The sequence below is a fragment of the Wallemia mellicola genome (genome assembly GCF_000263375.1).
Source record: "Wallemia mellicola CBS 633.66 unplaced genomic scaffold WALSEscaffold_7, whole genome shotgun sequence".
NCBI lineage: Eukaryota > Fungi > Basidiomycota > Wallemiomycetes > Wallemiales > Wallemiaceae > Wallemia > Wallemia mellicola.
The window spans coordinates 1-25,936 of NW_006531964.1; the positions used below are offsets into that span (position 1 = coordinate 1).

The 25,936-nt window shown below is 38.3% G+C and overlaps 15 protein-coding genes across 15 annotated transcripts; 6 read left to right on the plus strand and 9 right to left on the minus strand.

Annotated features, from left to right (window-relative positions):
- Window positions 1-51: 51 nt before the first annotated feature.
- On the minus strand, window positions 52-1,375 carry WALSEDRAFT_50992 (Metallo-dependent hydrolase; the record flags this gene model as incomplete). The annotated part of the gene is made up of 3 exons (XM_006957691.1): window positions 52-780; window positions 827-1,293; window positions 1,351-1,375. The coding sequence occupies 3 exons, from the start codon at window positions 1,373-1,375 to the stop codon at window positions 52-54; spliced, it is 1,221 nt and encodes a 406-aa protein (XP_006957753.1).
- A 1,408-nt stretch (window positions 1,376-2,783) lies between these two features.
- On the minus strand, window positions 2,784-6,027 carry WALSEDRAFT_60100 (timeless-domain-containing protein). Its single transcript, XM_006957692.1, has 13 exons — window positions 5,867-6,027; window positions 5,446-5,821; window positions 5,130-5,400; window positions 4,859-5,080; window positions 4,723-4,810; window positions 4,431-4,678; window positions 4,327-4,377; window positions 4,126-4,274; window positions 3,958-4,082; window positions 3,659-3,909; window positions 3,354-3,611; window positions 3,146-3,308; window positions 2,784-3,101 (listed from the first exon to the last, which is right to left on the minus strand). The coding sequence occupies exons 1-13, from the start codon at window positions 6,021-6,023 to the stop codon at window positions 2,788-2,790; spliced, it is 2,673 nt and encodes an 890-aa protein (XP_006957754.1). The 5' UTR covers window positions 6,024-6,027; the 3' UTR covers window positions 2,784-2,787.
- Window positions 6,028-6,097: 70 nt separating this feature from the next.
- Window positions 6,098-7,148, plus strand: WALSEDRAFT_60101 (hypothetical protein; the record flags this gene model as incomplete). Its single annotated transcript, XM_006957694.1, has 1 exon — window positions 6,098-7,148. One exon carries the CDS (start codon window positions 6,101-6,103, stop codon window positions 6,884-6,886), a length of 786 nt encoding a protein of 261 aa, XP_006957756.1. The 3' UTR covers window positions 6,887-7,148.
- On the minus strand, window positions 6,098-8,139 carry WALSEDRAFT_54192 (UAA transporter; the record flags this gene model as incomplete). Its single annotated transcript, XM_006957693.1, has 4 exons — window positions 6,098-7,623; window positions 7,670-7,974; window positions 8,018-8,076; window positions 8,120-8,139. The coding sequence occupies 4 exons, from the start codon at window positions 8,137-8,139 to the stop codon at window positions 6,943-6,945; spliced, it is 1,065 nt and encodes a 354-aa protein (XP_006957755.1). The 3' UTR covers window positions 6,098-6,942.
- Window positions 8,140-8,192: 53 nt separating this feature from the next.
- WALSEDRAFT_54193 (translation elongation factor 2) lies at window positions 8,193-11,427 on the plus strand (the record flags this gene model as incomplete). The annotated part of the gene is made up of 3 exons (XM_006957695.1): window positions 8,193-8,273; window positions 8,321-10,826; window positions 10,874-11,427. 3 exons carry the CDS (start codon window positions 8,193-8,195, stop codon window positions 11,374-11,376), a joined length of 3,090 nt encoding a protein of 1,029 aa, XP_006957757.1. The 3' UTR covers window positions 11,377-11,427.
- A 71-nt stretch (window positions 11,428-11,498) lies between these two features.
- WALSEDRAFT_63695 (TPR-like protein) lies at window positions 11,499-14,781 on the plus strand (the record flags this gene model as incomplete). The annotated part of the gene is made up of 5 exons (XM_006957696.1): window positions 11,499-11,755; window positions 11,801-12,815; window positions 12,858-12,995; window positions 13,043-13,130; window positions 13,178-14,781. The coding sequence occupies 5 exons, from the start codon at window positions 11,499-11,501 to the stop codon at window positions 14,779-14,781; spliced, it is 3,102 nt and encodes a 1,033-aa protein (XP_006957758.1).
- WALSEDRAFT_68447 (hypothetical protein) lies at window positions 13,181-15,328 on the minus strand (the record flags this gene model as incomplete). Its single annotated transcript, XM_006957697.1, has 1 exon — window positions 13,181-15,328. The coding sequence occupies one exon, from the start codon at window positions 15,326-15,328 to the stop codon at window positions 14,810-14,812; it is 519 nt and encodes a 172-aa protein (XP_006957759.1). The 3' UTR covers window positions 13,181-14,809.
- Window positions 15,329-15,450: 122 nt separating this feature from the next.
- On the plus strand, window positions 15,451-18,311 carry WALSEDRAFT_60103 (RIC1-domain-containing protein). Its single transcript, XM_006957698.1, has 3 exons — window positions 15,451-17,120; window positions 17,167-17,511; window positions 17,561-18,311. Exons 1-3 carry the CDS (start codon window positions 15,621-15,623, stop codon window positions 18,233-18,235), a joined length of 2,520 nt encoding a protein of 839 aa, XP_006957760.1. The 5' UTR covers window positions 15,451-15,620; the 3' UTR covers window positions 18,236-18,311.
- Window positions 18,298-21,081, plus strand: WALSEDRAFT_60104 (Dehydroquinate synthase-like protein). The gene is made up of 3 exons (XM_006957699.1): window positions 18,298-18,751; window positions 18,799-18,965; window positions 19,013-21,081. The coding sequence occupies exons 1-3, from the start codon at window positions 18,335-18,337 to the stop codon at window positions 19,536-19,538; spliced, it is 1,110 nt and encodes a 369-aa protein (XP_006957761.1). The 5' UTR covers window positions 18,298-18,334; the 3' UTR covers window positions 19,539-21,081.
- WALSEDRAFT_28227 (hypothetical protein) lies at window positions 19,549-20,874 on the minus strand (the record flags this gene model as incomplete). The annotated part of the gene is made up of 1 exon (XM_006957700.1): window positions 19,549-20,874. The coding sequence occupies one exon, from the start codon at window positions 20,872-20,874 to the stop codon at window positions 19,549-19,551; it is 1,326 nt and encodes a 441-aa protein (XP_006957762.1).
- Window positions 20,496-22,037, minus strand: WALSEDRAFT_45005 (NAD(P)-binding protein). The gene is made up of 3 exons (XM_006957701.1): window positions 21,004-22,037; window positions 20,591-20,952; window positions 20,496-20,551 (listed from the first exon to the last, which is right to left on the minus strand). The coding sequence occupies exon 1, from the start codon at window positions 21,992-21,994 to the stop codon at window positions 21,248-21,250; it is 747 nt and encodes a 248-aa protein (XP_006957763.1). The 5' UTR covers window positions 21,995-22,037; the 3' UTR covers window positions 20,496-20,551; window positions 20,591-20,952; window positions 21,004-21,247.
- Window positions 22,038-23,276: 1,239 nt separating this feature from the next.
- WALSEDRAFT_60105 (NAD(P)-binding protein) lies at window positions 23,277-24,365 on the minus strand. Its single transcript, XM_006957702.1, has one exon. The coding sequence runs from the start codon at window positions 24,279-24,281 to the stop codon at window positions 23,535-23,537; it is 747 nt and encodes a 248-aa protein (XP_006957764.1). The 5' UTR covers window positions 24,282-24,365; the 3' UTR covers window positions 23,277-23,534.
- On the plus strand, window positions 24,319-25,072 carry WALSEDRAFT_51002 (pyrimidine 5-nucleotidase; the record flags this gene model as incomplete). Its single annotated transcript, XM_006957703.1, has 2 exons — window positions 24,319-24,426; window positions 24,479-25,072. 2 exons carry the CDS (start codon window positions 24,319-24,321, stop codon window positions 25,070-25,072), a joined length of 702 nt encoding a protein of 233 aa, XP_006957765.1.
- Window positions 25,073-25,080: 8 nt separating this feature from the next.
- Window positions 25,081-25,416, minus strand: WALSEDRAFT_63703 (DUF1754-domain-containing protein; the record flags this gene model as incomplete). The annotated part of the gene is made up of 1 exon (XM_006957704.1): window positions 25,081-25,416. The coding sequence occupies one exon, from the start codon at window positions 25,414-25,416 to the stop codon at window positions 25,081-25,083; it is 336 nt and encodes a 111-aa protein (XP_006957766.1).
- Window positions 25,417-25,491: 75 nt separating this feature from the next.
- On the minus strand, window positions 25,492-25,926 carry WALSEDRAFT_63704 (acyl carrier protein; the record flags this gene model as incomplete). Its single annotated transcript, XM_006957705.1, has 3 exons — window positions 25,492-25,576; window positions 25,619-25,710; window positions 25,765-25,926. The coding sequence occupies 3 exons, from the start codon at window positions 25,924-25,926 to the stop codon at window positions 25,492-25,494; spliced, it is 339 nt and encodes a 112-aa protein (XP_006957767.1).
- Between the last annotated feature and the right edge of the window lie 10 nt (window positions 25,927-25,936).

Below are 25,936 nucleotides of genomic sequence, written 5' to 3' on the forward strand. Positions count from 1 at the left end.
CCTAACCTAACCTAACCTAACCTAACCTAACCTAACCTAACCTAACCTAACCTAACCAGCGTCTAATCCTTTCTTGATTGATCCCTTTCTATCGTCGAATCCAGCCAAAATGGCAGGATTCCTTGAAGTCAATTCAACAAGTTGGCCAATTGGAAAATCTAATCCACCTCCTTTCTGAATTTTAGTGTAAAGTGCTTGGAATCCTAAACCAAGCGAAGCAATACCACCCCAGCCATCGAGGAAATCACCTTTATCAATCTTTTTTGTTTCTGCATCAGCTGGTGAATGGTCAGAAGTGATGAGATCAATGTCACCATCTTTGATTGCTTTCCATAATAATTGATTGTTGGCTGAATCACGAACCGGTGGCGCTGCCTTATATTCTACTCTAGCTGATGGTATTTCTTCTGAATTAAAGTATAAATAGTGGAAGCAGGTTTCAACTGTTAATTTCATTCCATCTGCCCTCGCTTGTCGGATCATTGGCAAGGCTTTAGCTGTTGAAAGATGTACAATATGTACATGTATATCTGGGTATTCCTTCATTATCTCTATTAATGTACTAATAGCTTCTAATTCATATTCCTCCGGATGTGTTAAAAGATATGTTGAATATTCTTGTGTGCTTTTTCCTTCAATGTTTTTTTCAATCTTTTCATCAATCTTTTTTGTTTCTTTCTCTGCATGGAATAACATTGTCACATTTTTGCCACGTTTGGCCACATCTGTAAGTTCTTTGAAAGCCATTTTGATATCTTCTGGTGAGACACTACTGAACTCCTAGGAAGCATTGTCAGATCATCCCTTTTTCAAAAAGAACACTCACGTCAACACCACTGTCAATCATAAAACTCTTGAACCCAAATACACCTTCTTGCTCCAGAAGAGCTTCGAGGTGTTCCTCATTACCAGGCACACTACCTGCCCAGAAACCGATATCCGAGTGAATTCTTCCTACAGTTGCATCTTTTTTTGCATCAAGTCCTTCAATTGTTGTAGTTGGTGGAATAGAGTTCAATGGCATATCGATTAAAGCTGTGACACCACCTGATAATGCTGCTTGCGTTGCAGTATCAAATCCTTCCCATTCTTCACGGCCGGGATCATTGATATGAACGTGACTATCGACCAAACCTGGCAAAATAATGTCTTTTTCGTCAACTTTAACAACATCACCAACTTCCTTGTCATTTCTTATCCCTCCGAAGACGTCAAATATTTTTCCAGATTGATCATCGACTTGGATTGTTGCAGGTTGTGGTTCGTATGAGGTTGGTAAAATTGCCTTTTCTGCTAAAATGGTATAGATTTTAGCTTCTACAGAGAAGAGCAAGTTTAATGTTGCGAGACCTGCAAACTTGTTCACTATCTTCATGGTTATTAATCAAGACGAATTTACTGCAAAGATCTTCTTATATGATTCTCTTGAAGAACTCTCGTCACTTCTCTGATTACCTTGGCAATGATGTAATTATCTGATTACCTCGACGTGTTTTCCCATAAAGAACTGTATAAAGCTTCAATTTTTATTGATATTAACAAACTAAGTGCTGACATATTATCTAATTCCGATAAAACTTGTATAGAGTTTGATACACGTGATTAAATGAACATTTGCATACAACAAGTTGATGTAAGACATTGTGAATATAAGACTTCTTTCCCGTAAAGAGCTTTTAAATGATGGAACGTATTTTTTATGCAAGGTATTCGATAGCAAAGGATGTATGAGTATAAAATTACCTATGCCAAGCGGTCATTTGATTTACATGGAATTTATAACTTGTAACTAACGCTATCTTCGGGTATCATAGATGTAAACGCACCATGAGTATGGAAAAAACGAAAACATTTTTATGATAATATTGAAAGTATGATACCAAATACTACCTTACTGATTTTCTTAAACATTTTCATCAGACGATCTAACTACGTCATTCTAAGCTGTGGTCCCAATTCGGAGGACCCGATTCGGAGATTCCAACTCCGAGCTATACTGGGACATTCCTTAAAATACCAGTACAGGAAGCTCGTCCTGCTCTATGAGCATTGTGAACAAAAGTAACCGGAACATCATATCCACAACTTGAGGAACTTATGAGCTTGATAATTCAATCCAATTCGAGTTAACTCACTACCATTCTTTCTACCAATCCCTACTAAATTGTTGAATATACGTAATGAACCTAGTATAGAATCAATAGTGGAAGGAGCCATACGTTTAAAATGCAACCTGAAGGTATTGACAATCCATATACTTCAAGATTTAGTCCTTTTTGAGGCTACACTAAGATAACATATACAAAGTTCACACTGAAGAAATGGTATCTAGCGTTTTGATCATAACTCGCTTTAATTTCTTAGTTCATTAAAGTTTTCACTTTGTTTCCATAATAAAGTGTGTAATCACTGTAAAAAGGAATGACCTGATTTTTTTAAATATGAGCCAAATATATAAAAGGAATTTACCAGCTCAAAGTTACTCATCAATCCTGTTGGACTCAAGTCTGGATAATCAATATTACCTTCGTCTCAGCTAATACCCCTCCAGGATTATACAACATACTGCAACTGAGGTTTGGTAGCAATACATTCTCCCTCGAAGTGAAAAAAATCGCGTATAACGCATGTCTCCATCTTCATGATATATCACTGATTCTATCCAAAACAAAGCTTTTCAATAATGCATAACAAAGATCTTTGCACCATAATCTTCAAGTAGTCTTATGATGGATCCTTTTCTCACATACAATATATAAATAATTTTTTTATATAAGTGCCCATGCTCTATTCATCTTCATCTGAGTCGATCATCCTTCTGCGTTTCGCTACCAATTTAGTTTGAGAAATACCAGCATCTTCGTCATCAAAATGTGGGGATGATTGCGACCTTTGTGTTATAAGCTCTTGATTATCTTGATTATCTTGCTTATCCTGTGTTTCTGGCACAATCTGTATCTCGTGTTCGACTTCCCTAACCTTCCTCCTTCTAGCCACCAATGATAACGATTCATCCGGAACCTCAGAAACCTGTGCAGCCTTGTTAGCACGATCACGCAACTCTTCTTCCTTCTTGAAGAATTCTTGTAAAGATTCCTCATCTGCTTCGAGTTAGTTCACTTCGAAGATTGTCTAGTCAACCTACCCTCGTCACTATCTTCGATAAATTTGGCTGATAGGTAGCTCTGCATTTGCTCTTGACGAGCGGTCCGTTCTACCTGCTCGCCATTTTCGCTTCTTCTGCGTGAACGCTTTTTGCGCTTATTTGCAGATGTCTGAGCAGCATCTGGGAACTCAGGGTCAAATTTCTGTTGTAAACGGTCAGAAAGAAGCTTTAAAACTAATTCACTAACATTGTTATTATCATCATCATCAGACAAGCCAGTTTTTCTGTCGTCCTCCTGCTCAATCGTTCCTTTGCTTCTAGTATGTGAACGTATAGGGAACAGTGCTTCCACGTATAGCATAGGATTCTCTGTTGCAGCTTTGAAGAACTTTTTCAAAATGAACTCGATCAACTTCATCAAGTCTTTGTAAGGTCCTGAGTGATAATTAACTGCTGATTTGACGACTTGCTCTTGCACGATGCGGAAAGTATTAAGTGTAGACACCTGAGTACGTTAACATCTCACAGAAATCATCAAAGCTTCAGACACACTTTGTAGAAAAGCTCCTCTCCTTGAGCTCGCACAGACTGTCTGTACAGCAGATTTACGACATGTTTAAGTTGATCTAAACTGTGGAATTCCAAATGACGCTCTAGATATGAGAGGCACGTCTTAACAATGGTTTCCGTAGCGAACCTCCTTTCATAAGATGAAAACATGAACTTGTGTTCAGCAACTGATGGTGTATCCCGTTGAAATTCGGCTTCTTCCTCAGCGGTTGTCTGCATATTAGGCTCATTCACTGACATGAATTTTAGTATGAGAGATGATAATACATGATCAAACCCACTGTCGTCGGCACCACGGCGTTTCGAGGATTTCCGTTTCCGTACGAACATATATGCTTTGCTTTTGCTGAACTTCTCTAACATACGCAAGAACACGTAAGCTAAATGGACGATCGATTCCAGAAATCTAGTTTATGTGAGTAGTTTCTAATGATTCAGGAGAAACTCACTTTATACTTTGATCTTTGTACCTTCCCATTACCATTACTACAACATCCATCACATCTCCACTATAATAAAGCTTATCTTGGAGAACCTCTGCAATTTCAACGATACCAGGTGCTTGAGTACATCTAACCATCTCATCGACTAGTAACAACTTGAAGGATCATCAATTGGAATGACTGTTGAGAAAAGAAGAAGCTACTTACAATTTGTATGAGACAATTGATAGCACAATGAAGTTCTTTCCATGACGGTGGCTGTTCATTGATTTCAATTCATATAATCCACGCTCAACCGCACTATAACCCACCTTGTCATCAACTGTGAGTGCCATCCTAGCCGAAACATAACCGACCGTCGTTGGGTCCACCATACAGCTGACTGACCCAACTGCCTTCTCAATTTCCGCTTCGGGTATTTTGCTGATGTCCTTGCGACGCCATTTGGTGTTGAAGAATTCTAAGAAGAAGGCTGACAGAGAAAACCATCGTGCCTTATCGGTTTCCCTAATCTTAGGTCTCTCCATTCTGAAGTCTTTTAAGAGGGTTGTAAAGAAGGCTATATAAATGTCAGCTTGAGATATAGCAATTACGCGAACATACTATCATATGAGGTCTCTATAAATGTTTCGGCCAACTCCTTCAGGTGTTTTCTTGCATTATTGCTGAGGTGTACTTCACCAGAGTTGTCCTATAGGTATCTGTTAAGAAATCTTTAGATGAAAACACGCCCACTGACTTGGTCTTTTGCCCTCTTGAAAACTTTTTTCTTGCCTACATCCATACTCTGATCACCCGTTGCAGTGATAGCTGATTGCCTTGACTGAACAAACCGATTACTGCCAGATAGAACACTAACAGTCGTACCAAAACGACTATGTCTTGACGTGTTGCTCCGACTGTTTAGCCTTTTTTGTTTACTCTCCACTTCGAGGAGATTTGAAAGCCCAGCAGATGATGCCTGAACGGATTAGTTAAGATGCTAGTACGTGCATCCATATAGTACTGACCTTAGTTGGATCAAGCGTCAGATCGTCCGCTCTAATACCTCTGAATATGGAATGGAAGATCTCGAGAACTACGACATTATAGTTGATCAATTCTCGTTGATCTGATGACGAAGCAAGAGTATTGAAAAGCGAGAGAATCTCGAACGAATGCATTTGCTCTATCAACTCTGACTGTAAATTTGGATGAGCGTCTGTGTCTTTGATGGCGAGAATGTTACGGAAAGTATGAAGAATGAGTGCGACAACCTGATCATCACGCTGTGTACGCTCGCTAGTGATACTTAAGAGAGAGCAATCATCAATGAACCTAACTTACAGTCTAGATTTTGCTAGACGCGGGAGAAGAACTTCAAGGAAGTGCTGTACTGTCTTGTTTTTAACGATGGCTAGTTTATAAGCCTGTTGGGCTTGAATAAATGAGGTGTACTCGAAGTTGGCCACCTTATGCTCTTCTTCACGATCTACAAGTTCCTTAAACTCTTCCTCGATTGATATTGGCCAAGTCAAACACGAAATTAAATCAGTTGCAGCGAGTGCTATACGATCTCCGGCAGCTCCCCTGTTTACTGAGAGTGCAAGTACTGGTAAAAGATCATTTATGAGCACATTTGACTTGTGCAATATTCTCGCTACAGTGCGATTTGGGTCGTCGTCGTCTTTTCGCCAGAATTTCTTGAGATCTTTCAAACAACCTGAATGATGTGAGACAGAAGAATATTTAGTAATTGTTCACTCACCTAAACACTCATCACCGAGCTTGTATTCTTGTGATAGGCTACCATCAGCGAGCTTCGTTGCTTCGATACCACCAACAGCAGAAATTCTAGATATTATTGGCTCACTATAGAGTTCTCTAAGGTCGATATAACCGCCCTCATCCTCAGAATCTGACATTTCGATCTTGACAGCGCGTTATCAGGATACGCGTAGACGTGAAGTTCTCAATGACGAACATCGATGAGCTAAGGAAAATGAATCTAAGTGAACCACTTGAAATATTTCCATTAGAAGTTTGGGAATTAATTATGTGCTATTTGAGTAGCGTTGATTACGCATGCACTCAGAAAATGTCGCTTCTCAATAGGAATTGGAGAACAATAATGCTTTCGATGCACGAACCTTGGACCAGTGTTTCTATTGATAGAAGGGCTATACGCAACACAGCCTCTCAACCGTTTAATTCCTGGCTCAATTTGATACTTTCTCGAGCTAATACTCCCATTAAACGCGTTGAATGGCTCACTGACAATGCAGATGAGACTATGACAAGCTATTTAGATGCTATACAAGGCGGGAAGTCTCCCTTACATTCTATAAGGTTGAAAGGCTACTATGGTTTGACAAAAAGTCATGCTCTGAAGTTTAGACCCCCACCAACTACAACTCTCTATGTTCACGTAGAAGCATCTAATGCATCAGATTATTTTGATCCAGATGAGGCAATTTTGCGACATACCAATGGATTGGAGAATCTTCACCTCGTCAACACATTCCCGAATCTGCTCCCAATATCATGCAATTTGAGGAGTCTCTCAATGCACTTTACAAATACAGTATTGGATATTGGAGCTGCACAGAACTTTATCGCAGATCAACAAGGCCTGAGATTTTTGAGCATTAGGAATCTTAAGCAAGATGTCCCGGCACATCGACATATCATACTAAATGATTTGGAGCATCTCGAGTTAATCAACTCTGGATCGCTCAAAGATGCCATAGTTGCTCCAAATGCGCGCACGATCATCCTTCAAAATTAATACCAATCAGAGATTTATACCTATTATGTTACTACAATGCATTTCTATAATACAACTCAAAGAGATTTTAGTTCGGATCGCTTTTTCTCTTCAAATACTCTCTTATCAAGTACCTCCTTGCGTTTTACAGCTGCCTCTACGGAAATACCCGCGAAAACTGTAGCTGCACCAGCCCATTGACCTGACGAAAGCTTGTGATTATAAATAAAGACACTAAGAAGTATCGTAAAAAGCTTCCTGGTGAGTGTAATGGTAACTAATGCAAGTGATCCAAAATGTTGGAGTGTTTCAAAAATAAAAAGTTGTCCCAGAGCGCCACAACCTGCATACATTCCGATATCTTTCAAAACCTCTGGATGGGCCTTAACAAAGTGTATCGCGGAGTAGATTTCTGGGGATGTGCTATCAGTCTTTCCGAGAAGGGGTATGGCAGGTAATCCGACTATCATCGCAGTTGAAGTGACCGCACTTGATGCCAAGTTCATCCAAAACATCATTTGTGTACCATTTATTGAATGATTTTGGAATATCGCATCTTGACTGCTATTGATCAGTCCATCGATGATAAGATTCGCAAATAGCAATGACAAGCCGAATGAACTGTCAGTTTGTGTGGACGCTTTTGATGACTTCTTGAGTAACGTGAACATACTAATACCAATAGTTACTAACAAAACGACTGCGTATTTGTAAGGAGCGAATTTTTTCCTATAGATTAAGACATTCATAAGCATAACCTATTCATAGAGATTAAGAAAACACCTTTGAAGCATAAACACCTACTGGAACCAACTTGCATGACTTTGCTAACACCATAGTTGGATAACTTATGTGTTTTAAAGACGTGAAACCTAAAACTTGTGCTATAGCTTGTAACACTGCAACACGTACGATTCCGGTCAACATATATTTTGTTTTACCACCATTAAATGCTAAAAGCTGCTTGATTGATTGTCCCGGCGTCCTACGTACGTTCAAGTAAACAAAAGCAGACAAGGCAGAAGCTAGCGATTGAACTGTGTTGAGGAAAAGCGACGATCTGAAATAGACGTCATCGTTTTCTCCATTGGTATAAGCCGTGGTAGATACTACGCGAGATTAGATCCGCTGGTATGCCAGCACAATACTCACATTTCTCCTGTACGAGAGCCCATAGTAGGAAACAGGCGTATACGCCAGATACACAGGTACTAATAACTATCAGTAATGATCTCTAATGGAAAAAACACGCACGCTAATCTTACTATCGTCATGGACGTGGCGAGAAGACCAACATTCGCTGACATCATCTTAGTTTCTTACTTCGATGAGCAAAAAGTTTGCAGACAAAGATAGCACGCGGAACGTGCGTAACCTATGTATTGCTGGTCACGTTGACCACGGGAAGGTTAGTCATCTCTTCTCGCCAGTGGATCTATCTCATCTCATTTCTAGACAGCATATGCAGATAGTTTATTAGCAGCGAACAACATTATATCTTCTAGAATGGCGGGTAAATTGAGGTTTTTAGATAGTAGGGAGGACGAACAGCAGCGAGGAATCACTATGGAATCTTCTGCAGTCAGTTTGGGCTTTAAGCTACTCCGACAGGGCGAAGACGGACAAGCAAAAGCCGAGGATTATATGATTAACATGATAGATACACCAGGTCACGTTGACTTCTCCTCTGAAGTCTCTACGGCTGCTAGATTGTGTGATGGTGTACTCATTATGGTAGACGTAGTAGAGGGTGTCTGTACACAAACAATTTCTGTATTACAACAAGCATACGCCGATAGATTACGACCAATTCTCGTTATCAATAAAATGGATAGACTTATAACCGAACTGAAATTGGCGCCGTCAGAAGCTTATCATCATTTGGTACAATTAATCGAGGCTGTAAACGCTGTCATAGGTTCTTTTTTCGCCTCTGATAAGCTTGCCGATGATTATAGATGGCGTGAATTGTCGGAACAACAAAGAGGTGCATTCGTGGAACGTGATGATCAAGATCTCTATTTCTCCCCGGAGAAGGGTAATGTCTTATTTGCTTCAGCAGCGGATGGCTGGGCATTCAGAGTGTCAAAGTTTGCACAAATATACGCCGGAAAACTTGGTTGCAAGGAAGATGTCTTGAGAAAGTGCCTATGGGGTGACTTCTACTTTGACCCAAAAACCAAACGTTTAATTGGAAAGAAAGCAGTTGGTAATCGTCCACTCAAACCATTATTTGTTCAGTTCGTACTTGACAATATCTGGGCTGCATATGATGCTATTCATATGAATCACGATATGGAAAAAGTCAATAAAATCATCAATGCTCTAAACATACGTGTTCATCCACGTGAACTCAAAACGAGAGATACGAAAACTCTTCTTTTTGCCATATTTACTGCATGGCTACCTCTCGCTTCAGCAACCTTTTCAGCAGTTGTTGATGTAATTCCACAACCTTCTCAAGCCCAATCATTGAGATTGCCAAAAATGCTCTATCCACTCGAACATCATCCATCATCAATAGCGAAGAACGACGTTGAGAGAGCTATATATGGTAGTATTTCGGATAATGCACCAGTGGTGTCATATGTCAGCAAAATGTTTGCGGTACCAGCTAATGAGCTACCAGAAAATAGACGCAGGGGGTTAACTGCCGAAGAGATGCGTGAACGTGGAAGGGAATCAAGGGAAAAAGCCATGGCGGTATCAGCTGCTTTAGGGGCTACTGGTATGTCTGGTGCTGATGAATTATCATTAGAAGAGGCTGCCAAACGTGAACAAGAAAAGGATACACAAAATGACGAGAAGGGAGAAGGGCAAGAAGAACAAATTGAAGAGTCAATGATTGGTTTTGCACGTATATATAGTGGTAACATCCGTGTAAATGATACTCTTAAGTGTTTGCTTCCAAAGTATAACTCAGAAGTTCCACCAAACAATGCTCACAACCTCAAACATGTTCAAGATATCACAATAAAGAGTCTATACATGATGATGGGTAGGGACTTGGTGCCTGTTTCTGAAGTTCCAGCTGGAAACGTATTTGCAATTGGTGGCTTAGATGGTGTTGTATTACGTAATGCAACTCTTATCACCCCTGATAATGATAACTGCTTCATTAACTTAGCTAGTGTTGTTAATCAAGTAGCGCCGATCGTTAGGGTAGCATTGGAGCCAGGATCAGCTACCGATATGGGTAAGCTTGTGAATGGTATGAAACTTCTCAACCAAGCAGATCCATGCGTCGAGGTCCTTCAGCAAGAAACTGGTGAGCATGTAATTCTGACTGCTGGTGAATTACATTTAGAACGCTGTTTGAAAGATCTTCGCGAGAGATTTGCCAAATGTTCAATCACTCCTTCAAAACCGATCGTACCGTTTAGGGAAACAGCTGTGAAGGGCCAGGAGATGCAACCACCAAAAACGAAAGACGCAGTGCGAGGAACTATCCACGCATCATCATTTAACAACATAGTCACATTTACTGTCCGCTCAGCACCACTTCCAAAGCAGATCACAGATTATTTAATTGCAAATCAATTCTCAATTAAGAGAATGTTAGGTGTCTCCTTAGATAGAAAGCAAGACGATGATGAAATTACCGTAGAAGATAACACAAGTAGCTTAGAAGCTCAAGACACGTACAAACCACCAAATGTAATATGGGAAGAATTAGAAAACCTTTTCAGCAATAGTGGATACGACTGGAAAAATGTTGTAGACAATATCGTTGCATTTGGACCAAAACGTGTTGGAGCCAACATACTTGTTGACAAATGTGCAAACAGAAGTCTCAGAAACAAGACACAGATTGACGATAGATGGCAAAAGATGGTAGACGAGAGTATAGAAAACGGTTTCCAGACTGCAACCAATCAAGGACCACTTTGCGCTGAGCCTATGGTTGGAATGGCTTACTTTTTGGAGAAGGTAGAAATTGAAGACAAGGAAGGATTAGAGTGTGGGTATATTAATTACGTTTATGGGTTCATTCTGATATCTTTTAAGTCAATACGTCTCAAACGACAGGTTCACTTATTTCTAGCTCCAGAGATGCAATTCGTAACAGTATGCTTGATTGGTCACCTCGACTGATGTTGGCAGAATACTCCTGCGAGATTCAAGCTTCAACGGAAGTTTTAGGAAGGGTTTATGCAGTCGTATCAAGAAGAAGAGGTAGAATTATCGCAGAAGAGATGAAAGAGGGTACAACATTCTTCACAGTCAAGTCAAGGTTGCCTGTCGTTGAATCCTTTGGATTTGCTGACGAAATTAGAAAGAGAACATCAGGAGCAGCATCACCACAACTCATCTTCTCTGGATTTGAGATATTCGATATTGATCCGTTCTGGGTACCTTCAACTGAAGAAGAACTTGAAGACTTGGGTGTACTAGCAGAGCGTGAAAATGCTGCAAAGAAATATGTGGACCTTGTACGTGAAAGGAAGGGTATGTTTGTAGAACGGAAAATTGTCGCAGAAGCTGAAAAGCAGCGTACGTTGAAGAAGTAGTTTTTAAATGCATATAAACTTATAGAATTTTTTATTTATTTGAATTAAATTTGAATTAATTTGAAATACACATTCGTCACTTTTCTTATCGTCTCGTCAACTCTTCTCATAAAACAGCGAAGATGTCTTCTGAGAATATCATAACAGAAGCGCTAGAAAATCAATATTTAGATGAAGAAGATAGTGAGGGTAGCTCATTGGAATCAGATGTCGCTGGTGACGACTTGGGCTTTAGGATTGAATCAGATTCCTCTGGATCTGAATACAATCAGGATGAATTTGGAGAAGAAGACAGTGACAGTGAACACGAAAGTGGTCAAGCACAAAAATCATCAGAAATTGAAGTCGACAACGATCCATATCAAGGACAAGATTTCGAGTGAGTGATATACTGAATCCGGTAATAAATCTTAACACTCTATAGCAAGCTAGTAAATGCTTTAAAAGAGAGTGACCACGTTGCAACGGGCAAATCAGCTGCCCAACAATGGGAGAAATCTATAGAAGAGGAAATGATAGACTTCTCTGATATACGCGATGAGTTGAGGGGCGCTTCTGGTGTTGGAAAACGTAGAAAGAAGCTTAAAGATCGTACACAAGTTCTTCCACCTGAGATCAGAGACTTGATAGGTCAAGCTAACGTGCACTACGTTTTAAACGAATTTGATGCTGCTATTGAGAAGATAGAACAAGTACTGACTACTTTCCCTGAAGCTAAATCAGCTTGGACATTAGCAGCATCTATTAAAACGGATATGGGTGAACATGACGCATCCTTGCGTTTAAGAGTTATTGCTGCATTGATCCCGCCCTGTGATAGCGACGTATGGAAGGATCTTGCAGGGGAGTCCAGAAGTCAAGGTGCTACACAACAAGCCGTTTATTGTTTGAGTCAAGCTATAAAATACAACAAATACGATTTTGATGCAATTTGGGATAGGTCAGTCCTTTATAAACAGCTTGGAATATATAGACAATCCATCAATGGGTTCAAAAACCTACTTAAATTCTTCAATCATGATCCGAATGTCTTAAATGAGCTGTGTCCTATACTTTTGGACACAGGTGACTATGTGGAAATCGATAAATTAATGACAAATGCTTGGGAATACTATCAAGAACACTTTCCAGAGCCAGAACCTGATGATACCGGATTGAACATAAATCATTTCAAATATCTCGTAACATCACAACTTATGCTGAGAAGATACCATGACGCTATAGCAGTTATTAAACAATCAACAAGATGGTTACAAGGTCGACATCAAGATACTTTTTGGGATTTACTACCAGATGACAGAGAATTTGACGAGAATAGATTCGAACGTGTTGGTGATCATCGTATTGAATTTGGTATGGGTGTCTTTGAGCTCGACCCCGATATGCGTATCTCCCTTGGTCAGGCAAGACTTGAGCTTGGAGAAAGGGATGAAGCAAAGGTATGTATTTAGTAATTCTAAGACTTTACTAACAGTCCACAGAGGCACTTTTCACATGTACTTAAACTTGACCTTGAAGCAAATGTTGCATTGTACGGTGAAGTTGGTAACTCTTTCATGAAGCATGAAATGTTTGAAGATGCATTAGAGGTATTTAAAGTTATGGAAGATAACGAGAGGGTGAGATCTGATTTGTTTTTAATTCTACCGTGTTGACGATCCTGAAGACGTGCAGTACTCCTGTTTACAGGAATTTGGCTGTTTGTCACAAAGCACTTAACAATCTCGACATGGCAGAGCAGATATTCGAACACGGTGAGTGACATAAATCTCAACATTAGCCTTAAATTAACATAGCATAGTTTGTCAACTCGAACCAGATAATATGGATGTTACAATGCAGCTTGCAGAAACATACGAAGCGCTTGGAAAGCGTGAACAAGCACTGGCTACTATCTCCAAAATTCTATACAGAAGCAAAGAAACACAGAAGTCAAGTTCAGTACGTAGAGGTCAGGTACAAGAAGAAGTACTTGGAAATGCGAACAACAAGGCTTCACTTTTAACCGAAACTTACACAAGGAAAACACCTGGTATGAAGAAGCTTCCCGGTGAAGATCGCAAAACAATGAGAGATATGGCAATGAGAGTCGAAGAAGAACGTGAAGCAGAAATGAAAATTAATTGGGAAAAGATAACACAATTAGACGAAAAACTGGATATGCACAATCGCGAGATCGTTGAGGAATGGCTCAATGCAGCAAGAGAAGTCTTGGAAATCTACAGGGACACAGTACAGCTCTTCCCGAAGAACAAGAACCAAAAGTTCAAAGGTATGATATTGAATCAGAAAGCCAATTCAGGACGCAAACCCAAAGACAAGGACCCTCAAGACCAACTTGATGAAGATGCAAGGAGAATTGCAGTAAGACTAGAAAGAGCACTCGTTGATCAGCAGCATATTCCTAAAATACAAGAAGAAGGAGTGCAATACTTCCGTCATATACATTTCGACGATTGGGTTGACTTAACATTAAAGTACGCAATACTAAATACAAGATACTCAAACTATGAAGAAGCAGATGAGGTACTCAAACATATGAGCTTGTCGAATGCACTTAATACCCCTGAACGACAAAGCGCGCTCAAATTCTGCAGATTGGTTTGTGCATCTATGGCTAGTGATATAGCTACTGTTGTGGAAGTCTCAAGGCAATACATATTCGATGAACAATTTGGTATTGAAGGTCTCCGTATGCTCTGCACATATCTTGGTAGAAGCCACGAAGGTCTAATGGGATTCACAGAAGTCAATCTTCAAAAATTCTTGCTCCGAGAGGTCAAGATGTTTGATGTGATGGCTACTGGTAGTGGATTTAAAATCAGTAATAAGAAACATAGATTGGCCAACACCAATGAAACTGACAACGTTGAAGAAGAGGTGGAGAAAGCCCGAGATAATTTCAGGGAAGCTAATTTACCAATACCTACCGAACAAAATCCTTATTACCTGGGATTCTATGGTCAAATTATGCTAGCTGCAAAGTCAGCACAGACGAGTATATATTATTTACTGCGTGCTTACGAGCTCGAGCCGAATGACTATGTCATTTGTTTATCTTTGACTTGCGCATACTTATATAGAGCGTTCCAGAGACAAGCGGATAATAGGCATCATTTGATAGGACAAGCGGCGGCATTTTTAAATAGATACAGAGACTTGCGTGGAGAGTGTGATGAGGTTGAATACAACTACGGTAGATTCTACCATCAATTGGGATTATTGGGCATCGCAACCAAACATTACGAGAAGGTACTCAAAATCGAGAATGCAAAACACACAAGTGAAGCTGCTTTTAACTTGTGGTTGATATATTATGCTACAAATGCTCGAGGACCTATGAAGTCGATTTCTGATAAATATTTAAGACCTGAAAAATTCAAGAAGAATGATATACTTGTATAATAATGCAGATTGTAATTTACTAATTAAGTCATTGCTGTGACGTGCTATCTGGGCTATCTGTGCTCTCTATGCTTTTGATGTGCTTCTTTGGCCATTCTCCGCGAATTGGACGCATTTTGTCTAAAATACGCTTTGGAGGTTTCGCTGAAAGCAACCAAGGCGGTATTTCCTTACCCTCTCTCCAAAGCTTCCCAGACATTATCCTTGCTTTATCCTGTAAATCTATATGGCTACGTGAAGCGAGAGTTTGATCGATAGTGCCATTCTTGCCATGTCTATCTCGTATATAAGCCCAGGGTGGTTGACCGTTAAGTGTAAAATAATATAGCTGCAGGTAATGCTCTAACCAAAAAGTTTCCTCTAACGTCCAAGGCTTCTTCTTTACGCCTTTCGGACCTTTATTCGTTTTCCTGACAGCGCCAGGAGATGGCTGACCAGCCTGTCTATTCAGTTCTTTAGTATAATTGAGTAATTCATCCAAAATCAAAAAATCCTCTGACATTGAACCTGGATGTTGATATGCAACAAACTCTGTCATGTATTTCATCACAAATCTATCAAATAACATCAATTTTAATGAAAACATACAAGAGATACAACTAAATGATCAATACTTATTTTCCCTATCCCCCTCATCTCTCATCATCTCCTCGCCTATCTACAAGACTACGTTGGCGAAATTTATTAGAGATGAGAGCGAGATTGATAGATGGGGATATAATGCGAATATAAAGGTATCATTAGACAATCGTACGATTGTTGTATCCACGGATAATAGCTATCTCTTGGTTTATCACCTAACCGTCTCCAGCAATAGCGTCTACAAGTACGTCAATCAAATGAGTTTGGTTAATACTTTCAAATCACATCCTAACGTGAAAGAGCATCAATTACGTCTACATAAATGCTATAAGATTGTAGACGATATCTTCTCTTACGAAATTACCTACAATGATATCCTTATCGCAACAAAGAATTATATCAAAATTATCACTGTAAACAAAGGTGTTAATGAAACTGCTTATCAGAATCTAAGTTGGTTGGAATCTCCAGATTCACCAATATGTCATATTAGCTTCTCCCAACACTTCAACTCCTTCATTTTTATCAGCCAGGATGGCCATGCATATTATGCTCACCTTGATAGTGAATGGAAAGGTTGCTGTATAGCTAAACCACCAACGACCGCAGTTGTGTCGTCATTCAATGAACAGTTTTCACTCATTTCAATAGGAACTTCAGATGGAAAAGTACTGAATTTCGCAATACGTCCGAATAACGAAGCACCGATTCAATCTCATACGTTCTCTGAGAATTCAACAATTGGTGCTGTTAAACAATTAAATTGGACACATGATGGATACGCTTTAGCAATAGCCTATGAAAACTCTTGGTCAATCAGATCCATCTATGGTAGGATTTTAGTACCAACTTCGGATGATTTACTGTCTTTTATACCAAATTCTTCGCAAAGAATACAGAAATTTCAAGATAGACACATTTGGGGTTTAAAAAATATATTCTGGGGTACGCAGTCACTAGAAATATACCTTCTTATCAGAAATGCTGATGAATCGCATCAACTTTTTGTTATACCTCTAGCAAAATCTGCAGTAACAACTCAACATTCACCAGATAATACGAGATACGCATTTTTACAAATGTATGATAAGTTATTAGTTTATAGAGGTGCAGACCAATCAGATCTATCAGTTATAAATCCAGAATCTGATGTTTGGGAATCGATAAAAATACCATTAGATTACTTACATACTCAATTCCCTATTAAATACTCTTCGATAAGTTCAAATGGTAAATTTGTTGCAGTAGCTGGGAGAAATGGTTTGGCACACTACTCGACTACATCGAAAAAATGGAAATTGTTTAATAGTGAGGTTGATGAGCAAAGTTTCAGCGTTTCTGGTGGTATGGTATGGTTTAACCATATTTTGATAGCAAGTGTCATTACCGAAACTAATGAATATCAATTACGGTTGTACTCAAGAGATCAAGATTTGTCAACTAGAGTTGTACTTTATATTGAAAATATACCCAGTCGTATCTTACTAACATCCTTATTTGAAAATGCTTTACTAGTTTATACTGCTGACAACACAATTCATCATTATTTAATTACACCAACAAACGACTCTATTACGTTAAACCTTGCGAACATAATAAGTTTCCAAGGTGTTGTCAGTAATCCTACAAGAGTAAGAGGAATGTCATGGATGATACCTCCATCACAACGCAAACTAGGTGATCCGATTGATGATCTTACAGTTGCAACAATAATATTCCTAATTGATGGAAAGCTTGTTTTATTAAGGCCTCGAAGAGTGAGTAATAAATGTAAAGCGATACGTCTACTAAAGTACCCATTAGATCGCTCAAGATCAGGTAAAATATGATATGCAGGTCTTATCGGACGGTATAGAATATTATTGGACGCATTTGAATGGTATTGGAGCTTTAGAAAATAGTTTATGGGGTGTTGACGGACAAGGAATCAGATTATGGCTAGATGCCCTCACACTTACACAATCTGAACGAGAAAAAGCCCGTAATTCTCAAAATTCAAACCTCGAAATTGTCAAAGAGAGTGTTCGTATTGAGTTGGATTTCTATCCTCTATCAGTATTAATGGATAAAGGAATTTTAATTGGTGTTGATCATGAAGCTAGTCTAAGAGGGAATTTACCTTTCATATCATACAAGATACACACTAATGTAGGTTTTAAGTTAGGTGCAAGATACGAACTAACGACGCATTCTGCAGACTCATTTATTCTTACATCATACTATTAGATTCTATTTAATGAGGGGATCACTGAAAGAGGCTGTGATATTCGCCAACAATTATAGTGACCTAGTATATTTCCCACATACTCTTGAAATTCTGTTGCACTCAGTTCTAGAAGAGGAGGCTGATGCGGATGTGTCAAATAATCTATTGCCTTTAGTAATAGAATTTCTAGATCATTGGGATTGCGCGTTACAGGTTGTAGTTGGGTGCGCAAGAAAGACTGAGATGAGTAGATGGTCATATCTATTTGATGTGGTTGGAGCACCAAGAGAGTTATTTGAGAAGTGCCTCAAGGCTCATCAATTGAAAACTGCCAGTAGTTATTTGTTAGTTTTACATCATTTAGAACAACTTGAAGGTACCGATGATGCTTTCAAACTTCTTCATAAAGCCTTAGTTGGTGGTGACTTGATATTATCAAAAGAGATAATCAGGTTTTTACATTCAATAGATCCATCGGGAGTTTATATGCAGAACATTATGGATTTGATCGATAACCTGAAGAATACCTTACCAGAGATCAGTAACAACATACCTGTTAACGGATTAAGTCAACTAGATGAAGAGGACGAATATAATCTGACATTGCAAAGAACATTTTCTGCTAGAAAAAGAGAAGGATTGGGTATTACACTAGAAGAAGAATAGATTTTTAATTGTTATTTTATTTTTAGTGTTCTGATGTATTTATTAATGAATAATGTGGGGCCAGCTTTCGACATTATCTGTCTAAGACTTAACAAAATAATGACAATAGTTTCAGGCTCATATTCGTACTCTCAATTGAAAAAATTGGTTTACGGACCCAATGGTATTGCTCAGTTGCCACAATTAGTGGATCTACTAGGTGGAAAACGTTCAATGATAATTTGTGGGAAGAGTATAAATAACACCAACACACCTAGAAAAGTTAAAGAATTGCTAGGGGATAATGTAATTGAGCATTTCAGTTCGATAAGAGAACATTCACCGATCGATGACGTCAATAAAGCGTTATCTATCGTCGAAGATAAAAACATCGATACATTGATTGCTATCGGTGGTGGTAGTAGCATTGATGCAGCCAAAACTATAGTTCACTTCTATAAATCCACTAGAAATGACGAAAGTGGACTTGAGACTATCGCAATACCAACAACACTTTCTGCCGCAGAGTTTACAATGGTGAGTGAATAATACTGCTAGCACTCTATAGTTGACATGTCGCTAAGTACGCAGGTTATACGTCAAAAGAAGACATGAAAGTTGGTGTAGCGTCCGAGTATATGACACCAAAGGGCGTAATATTGGACGCCGAATTGACTTTAGATACTCCGCAGAGATTATGGCTTAGTAGTGGTATTCGCGCGTTAGATCATGCCGTTGAAACACTTTACAGGTGCGTGTTTAACATTGATGAGACTTGTAACACTTACTTACTTTCAGACCAAATGCCTCATACCATTTGCGTAAAATGGCACTACTAGCACTCAAAGATCTATTTGATTTATTACCAATAACCAAAGCTCACCCTGAGGATGTAAATACACGTCAAAAGTTACAGCTAGCGTCCTTTATGTCTTTGTTCCCTGATAGTATGTCAGTCCAGGATCTTCGTCCATTTGGACCTTCGCATACGATAGGCAGAAAGGTTGGATCGAGTTATGGTATTCCTCACGGTATCACAAGTTGCATAACGCTCTCTTTAATAGTAAGATTGTATCAAGAACACAACAAAGATGAGGAGATTAAAAACAGACTCCAAGAAGCTACTGAAATTACTAAACGAGAGGGTGATTTATCATCACAAATAGATCAACTGATTCGGGAGCTGGAGTTAAGCAGCACGCTTACGAATTATAAGGTACCTTTCGATCATGCTAGTCAAATCGCTGAAAATTCTCTTAAAGGATTGGGTGATGTTGGTTTCACGGAAGTGGACGTATGTAAAACTATTGAAAACATGTATTAAATCTTTTATTTCAAATTAAATCTGATATTACGACTAAGCTATTCTCACATAGACCAACTAAGATACCTTGTGATTTGAAATATGCAACTCCTAGTAGAGAACCTTTCTCATAACCACAGAATTGGAATACTGACTGTGGCGCGGTATCCGATTGATCTGATTCCGTTTGGAAGTAAATAAATGCATTACCTGCACCTTTATGGTTTCCACCTTCAAAGACAATTACTAATTCATTTGATAAATGATGAGTGAATTTCAAATCTCTCTTTGAAGCAATTACGAAAGGAAGAGCAGCAAATGAATCCAAATTTTTGACACTCTTCGTATCGAAAAGGGCACCTGTTAATGTCGTTTCATCTGAAATAATAAATGTACTATCTTGTTTCGGATAAGATGGTAAGGGTGTTGATAATAATCTCTGACAAGTGAAATGTTGCAATTCATCTACATTGCTGAACTTCGTCAATGTGAATAATCTACCTACATCGCTATCGACGTTATCATCCATTTCGCCTTTAGCTAATGAAGGTATATCATCAGAAAGGCCACCTGGGCGAATTTTGGGAGATTGTGTGCCGTCACCTTCTTCTGTGTACTTTTCTAAACTACTGAGAGCACTTTGTAGATGCTGTTCTGATAGCCTTTCGTCGGTAATTTCAAACGGTGGCTTAAAGTGCTCATCAAAAAGACTTATCCATCTAGCCGTCTGATTCTTCTTGCCCAAATCAATTTCAAGCTGTGACAATTGTCGGTTGAGCGTCCAATTACTAGAGTCTATGTCGATTTCGTCATAAAGAGGTAAAGTATCATTACTGAGCGAAGGTATTTTTATTTCTTTAGTTTTTATAATTGGTGCGTAACTTTCTTTGTTTCCAATCTCTGTTAAATGTACTATGATTGATACTGCATCTTGATCTTGAGACCAAGTACATTGATTTTGGGTAGGTTTTGATTTTTCAGTAGTGACGCTCTGGGCAGGCTCTTCTTCAGCTATAAGATCACCACCATCATTATCAACCTTTGTAAATGCAGATGATGATGCTAGACACCACTCATTGGCAACATACTCTACTAATGAAGGGAAATCGTCAGAACGTAATCTCCACATAATACCATGATTGAGTGATTCCGCGGCTCTATCTAAATTGATGGCTATTAAATCAAACTTCGTCGTTTCTCCAACTAGACTCGTTGAGATTACGATCGTGTTTAGTGATTGTATGTATTTGTGAATGTAAAAAGGCAGTAAAGTACCATCGTTTGTTAGCTCTTTCACATCATCATTAATGAATAATCTCCCACTGCCATCAGAAAATGCCCATTTGGTCTCAGACATCGAGACAGCAGATGGCAAATCAAATGACGTAAGGTTTAGTATGCTTGGAATTTTGAATATTTGGTTGAAATGCGGTTTCTATGAGCATCTATGAGCTATACAGACTTTCCATTTTGCATGTAAACCCACCTGATTATCAAAATCTATCGTAATCGCTAACAAGCTGTCATCATTTCTTGTGAAATATAATAACTGACTATCTTTATAATCATTCAATTGTAATTTATTCAAGTAAACACTTTTATTAAATAATTTCAGATTTATCTCGTTTTGTACTCCACCGTGTGGCTTAAATGGTAAACTAAATATATTTGTTTTGTAATCAATTAAATTCAGTTTATAATTGTTGAAATTATTTTTATTTTTTGATTTCTCAATTTCTAAACTCTTCAAATTCATTAGAATCCCAACTGAGGAATGCACCTGAATGTTGTCCAGATAACTTTACAACTGATAAATTTGAGAAAACTTTCGCAGGTTGATCAGGTGATAACAGTTTCTTTTCTGAGTGTAAACTGATAAATTTCTTGTACTCTTCTGATAACATAGCATTGTTACCATTGTCTCTAATGAATTGCTGCATTGAAGTGTCTACAACACCAGGTCTGATCGCTATAGTTGTTATATCCTTCTCTTCATTAGCTAAGGTTCTTGCCAAGCTGTTCATAGCAGCCTTTGATGCGTTATAGGCTGTCCAAGCTGAATATCCGGCTGTAGCTGCACCTGAGCTCACCAAAAGGATATTACCCTTCGAATCTCTCAAGTGTGGTAAAGCCAATTGAATTGTGTGATATAAACTGATAAAGTTGATGTTAATATTGTTCAAAACATCTTCTGGATTGATATCTGATACCTTTCCAATTGGATTGAGGACACCATGATTGAGGATGATAGAATCTAAGACACCATACTTCTTTATACCTTCATCGACGGCTACTTTGGATACACTTCTATCAACTAAGTCGCCTTTTACGATTAATAGCTTGTCGGACTCCAATTCCTTGAGTTCATCGGTTATTGTACGTGAAATTGATATTACGTTGTTATTTTTTGATAATAAATCTCTAACAATCTCTAATCCAATTCCTCTCGAACTACCTGTTACTAAAACTGTTGGCATTCTCGTTATGTTGTTCACCTTACACTTATAACCATGAAATCTGTTAATTGGTTTGATATTGATAATTATTTATAGGCAGTGTAGCTAAATAAGTGGAATACTTCAAGAAGAATTTGCTAAATATTTCTAAAAATTATGCGTACGTGTAGATATTCTAATGTGTTACGTCATTAACTAAGTAAATAGATTATTCGAGTAAAGGGGGAGCTCAAAAATCAGCTCAAATAATTAATTTGAAAACTTAGTCCACCGTGAACCGGAAGAGGCATAGTTTTCCGGCAAAATAAAGAAACAATTTTGCGCTGAAATGATTGGGAAAAAGGGAGGGCTACTAGAACTACCAGAAGATGAATAATATTTAGTTGACTACTCAATAAATGTTTGAAATGACGAAAAATATGCCTTAGAATGCTGTATTTTATGTAGAGTATTGTCTATGAAAATGAAATTTATTGTTTAAACGATACTTAATTTTAACTGCATCCACTGCATCCACTACATTTTCTTACAGCAGAATTATTTTAATGTCGTGCTGGTCTAGCTGGAGGTATCTCGTTACTAATGTCGCAAAATGTCTTGGTGATTTACATCATCCGTTTACTTACGGTTACGCAGAACCACTGCATGTGTGCTTGTGTAGGCAACTGAGAGGTAAACCTCCTAAAGTGGGACTAGTAAAGCTCAAGCGCTTCTGATCGTCAAACTCACTTGAATCGGACGGACGCCGGTCGATGTTAATCATCTTTCTGTCAGTGGGACTCTAGTCATATTTTACCTTCTACAAACAGGCGCTGGATGAAAAGCTGTTTATATACGGTGTATTATCCGCAAATCACATCTATTTGCTCGAGTAACTTAATGTTAAACCTGAAGCAGAAAGTCCTATTAGTGAAAGAGTATCCTGTGTAGTTGGATGAAAAATATCATACTATTTTGCAACTAGTTGAGTGTATTTCCGAGCTCCGTGGATTCCGACTTTCTTGCAGATGCTTTATGGTTGATGGATTTGATTACTGAAACTTTTGAGACTTCGATGCCGTTGGAGCTTGTAGCAGCTAAGTATTCTTTATAACTATCACATAAGTAATCTAAGCATGAAAGCAATATGGGTATTATCAACCATAATCGAAGGCCAAGACAATGAAACAAAGAAAAAATATTTTTACACGAAGATCTACAATCACCTTACTGGTCCTCCAAAAACAAAACAATCTGGAATAATTGGATGGATTTACCTAATTTATGTGGTTGGAGCACCAAAAGAATCATATGAGAGGTGCCTCTGCTTGAATGAAGACTGTCAGTAGTTATCAGTTCTACATTATTTAAAATATGCAGAACGTCACGTACAAATAACCTCAGAATACTCTACCAGAGAGAAGTAGCAGCAAACCTGTTAAGGGATTAAGCCAACTAGATGTAAGAGGATGAATATGATCTGTCATTACAAAGAACAATCACGAGGCTTAGATGGTAAACTGAATATGTGTGTTCTATAATCAGTTATTTAGTCTACAAACGTTCGATGTACTTGTATTTATCAGTTTCTAAAGTCCTCAAATTCATTAGAATCCCAACTGAGGAATGCACCTGAATGCTGTCCAGATAACTTTATAGCTGATAAATTTGAGAAAACTTTCGCAGGTTGGTCAGGCGTTAACATCTTCTTCTCTGAGTATAAATTCATAATGAATTTATAATCCTCTGATAACATAGCATTGTTACCATTGTTTCTAATGGATTGTTGCATTGGAGTGTCTACAACACCAGGTTCGATTGCTATAGTTGTTATATCCTTCTCTTCATTAGCTAAGGTTCTTGCTAAGCTGTTCATAGCAGCCTTTGATGCGCTATAGGCTGTCCAAGCTGAATATCCGGCTGTAGCTGCACCTGAGCTCACCAAAAGGATATTACCCTTCGAATCTCTCAAGTGTGGTAAAGCCAATTGAATTGTGTGATATAAACTGATAAAGTTGGTGTTAATAATGTTCAAAACATCTTCTGGATTGATATCTGATACCTTTCCAATTGGGTTGATTACACCGTGATTAAGAATGATAGAATCTAAGACACCATACTTCTTTATACCTTCATCGACGGCTACTTTGGATACACTTCTATCAACTAAGTCGCCTTTTACGATCAATAGCTTGTCGGACTCCAATTCCTTGAGTTCATCGGTTATTGTACGTGAAATTGATATTACATTGTTATTTTTTGATAATAAATCTCTAACAATCTCTAATCCAATTCCTCTTGAACTACCTGTTACTAAAACTGTTGGCATTTTCGTCACGTTGTTCACCTTACGCTTACAACCAACAATGAAATCTGTTATTTGGTTTGATATCGATAATTGCTTATACGGCAGAAGTGCTAGAATAAACGAGATGATGTCTGAAAAGATCGCGAATTATTTCTTAAAGTTAGGCGTGAGTCTATAGGTTTCAATGTGTTACGTCATCATCTAATTGAACGCTACAGTTGAGTGAAGAGGAAGCTGATAAATTACACAGAGAGTATTATATACGTTATGGTTTGGCTATAAGGGGCTTGGTAGAGAATCATAAAGTTGATCCATTAGATTATGACTACCACTGTGATGCCTCATTACCTCTAGAAGAAGTACTTAAACCTGATTTAAATTTAAGAAAATTGTTGCAAGATATAAATCGCGACGAATATAGGGTTTGGGCTTTAACTAATGCCTATAAAACGCACGCTTATAGAGTTCTCAATTTATTAGGCTTAGAAGATCAATTTGAAAACGTAATTTACTGTGATTACACGAGGCATAATTTCCCTTGCAAACCAGAGAAAGAATTTTATGTTGAAGCGATGGAGAAAGTTGGTTTATTAGATCAACCGGAGAGGAATTACTTCATAGACGACAGCTCAGCTAACGTGAAAACGGCGAAAGAGATGGGGTGGAATGCTGTGTATTATTTAGAGTATAATCAACAATCAATTGAGGGACAAGATGATGAGACAAAGAGAAGATTTTTACATCATGATTTACAACCGGTCGTAGGTGATCTCCAAGAATTAAGGCAAGTTTGGAAAGAGGTATTTAAGTAGTAAATAACTCAGCCTGGGCCAATCTTCGGCAAATCGTTATGTTCAGTTAGACTATCGAGCTTTTTGTTGAATTGATCTACTTTCTCTTTATGACTTAACTTTGCTTCATCTTTTACTTTATATTTGAGCCTCTGTCGCTGCACTTTATCAAATTTCTTCTCAGATTCTGTGCGGGTGTCCACTAATCCGGGAGTGCTGATAGGTGGTGGGCTAGTCGTACTGGTAGAACCGACGATATCTTCTTTTGAAGTAGTCGCACTCTTTGATTTCTTTTTCTTCTTAATTTGAGCATTATCGCCTTTAAATTTCAAGCCTTTTGATGGTTTATAAGAGTAAGCATCCATTTGACTATGACGCCAATGGTGGTTTAGAAAGAAGCGAGAAGAAAAAGAAAAAATATTAAATTCATTCATAAAAATTTAGTGTGCCTCTGGGGTTTTAGCAATGTAATCAATTGCTTGATTGACATTTTGTATAGCGTCGGCTTCAGCGTCAGGGATTTCACTGAAATGTGTTAGAAAATACGATATAAAAGAGTAGACTCACATAGCAAACTCTTCTTCAATTGCCATGACAACTTCAACGGCGTCTAAGCTATCCAAGCCCAAGTCATTTGTGAATGAAGCTGATTCAGTGAGCTAAATAGTTCGTTAGTTGGTGAATAAACTATTAAAAAACCACTTTTAACTAACGTTATCAGCTTTAACCTTGTCGAATGATTTTAAAACATCAAAAATTCTTTGTTGGATGTCGTTCTTTGATAAACCTTGGCTGGCGTAGAATCTAGATGGCAACTTAAAGGCTTGAGTTTGCTTAGCTGCTCTTGAGATTAAGGAAAATTGTGATTTAAGCATTATAATGATG

Excerpts from the sequence above, each read along its gene's own strand:
- WALSEDRAFT_60100 (XM_006957692.1), bottom strand. The coding sequence starts at position 6,023 with ATGTCAGATTCTGAGGATGAGGGCGGTTATATCGACCTTAGAGAACTC. Across the intron at positions 4,811-4,858 it reads TCAAGAGGGCAAAAGACCAA|GACAACTCTGGTGAAGTACA; the intron begins GTCAGTGGGCGT and ends AGATACCTATAG. Across the intron at positions 4,679-4,722 it reads TATAGAGACCTCATATGATA|CCTTCTTTACAACCCTCTTA; the intron begins GTATGTTCGCGT and ends ACATTTATATAG.
- WALSEDRAFT_60103 (XM_006957698.1), top strand. The coding sequence starts at position 15,621 with ATGAGTTTGGTTAATACTTTCAAATCACATCCTAACGTGAAAGAGCAT. Across the intron at positions 17,121-17,166 it reads TTTTATTAAGGCCTCGAAGA|ATCGCTCAAGATCAGGTAAA; the intron begins GTGAGTAATAAA and ends AGTACCCATTAG. Across the intron at positions 17,512-17,560 it reads CATACAAGATACACACTAAT|ACTCATTTATTCTTACATCA; the intron begins GTAGGTTTTAAG and ends CGCATTCTGCAG.
- WALSEDRAFT_60104 (XM_006957699.1), top strand. The coding sequence starts at position 18,335 with ATGACAATAGTTTCAGGCTCATATTCGTACTCTCAATTGAAAAAATTG. Across the intron at positions 18,752-18,798 it reads CTGCCGCAGAGTTTACAATG|TACGCAGGTTATACGTCAAA; the intron begins GTGAGTGAATAA and ends CATGTCGCTAAG. Across the intron at positions 18,966-19,012 it reads GCCGTTGAAACACTTTACAG|ACCAAATGCCTCATACCATT; the intron begins GTGCGTGTTTAA and ends ACTTACTTTCAG.
- WALSEDRAFT_45005 (XM_006957701.1), bottom strand. The coding sequence starts at position 21,994 with ATGCCAACAGTTTTAGTAACAGGTAGTTCGAGAGGAATTGGATTAGAG.
- WALSEDRAFT_60105 (XM_006957702.1), bottom strand. The coding sequence starts at position 24,281 with ATGCCAACAGTTTTAGTAACAGGTAGTTCAAGAGGAATTGGATTAGAG.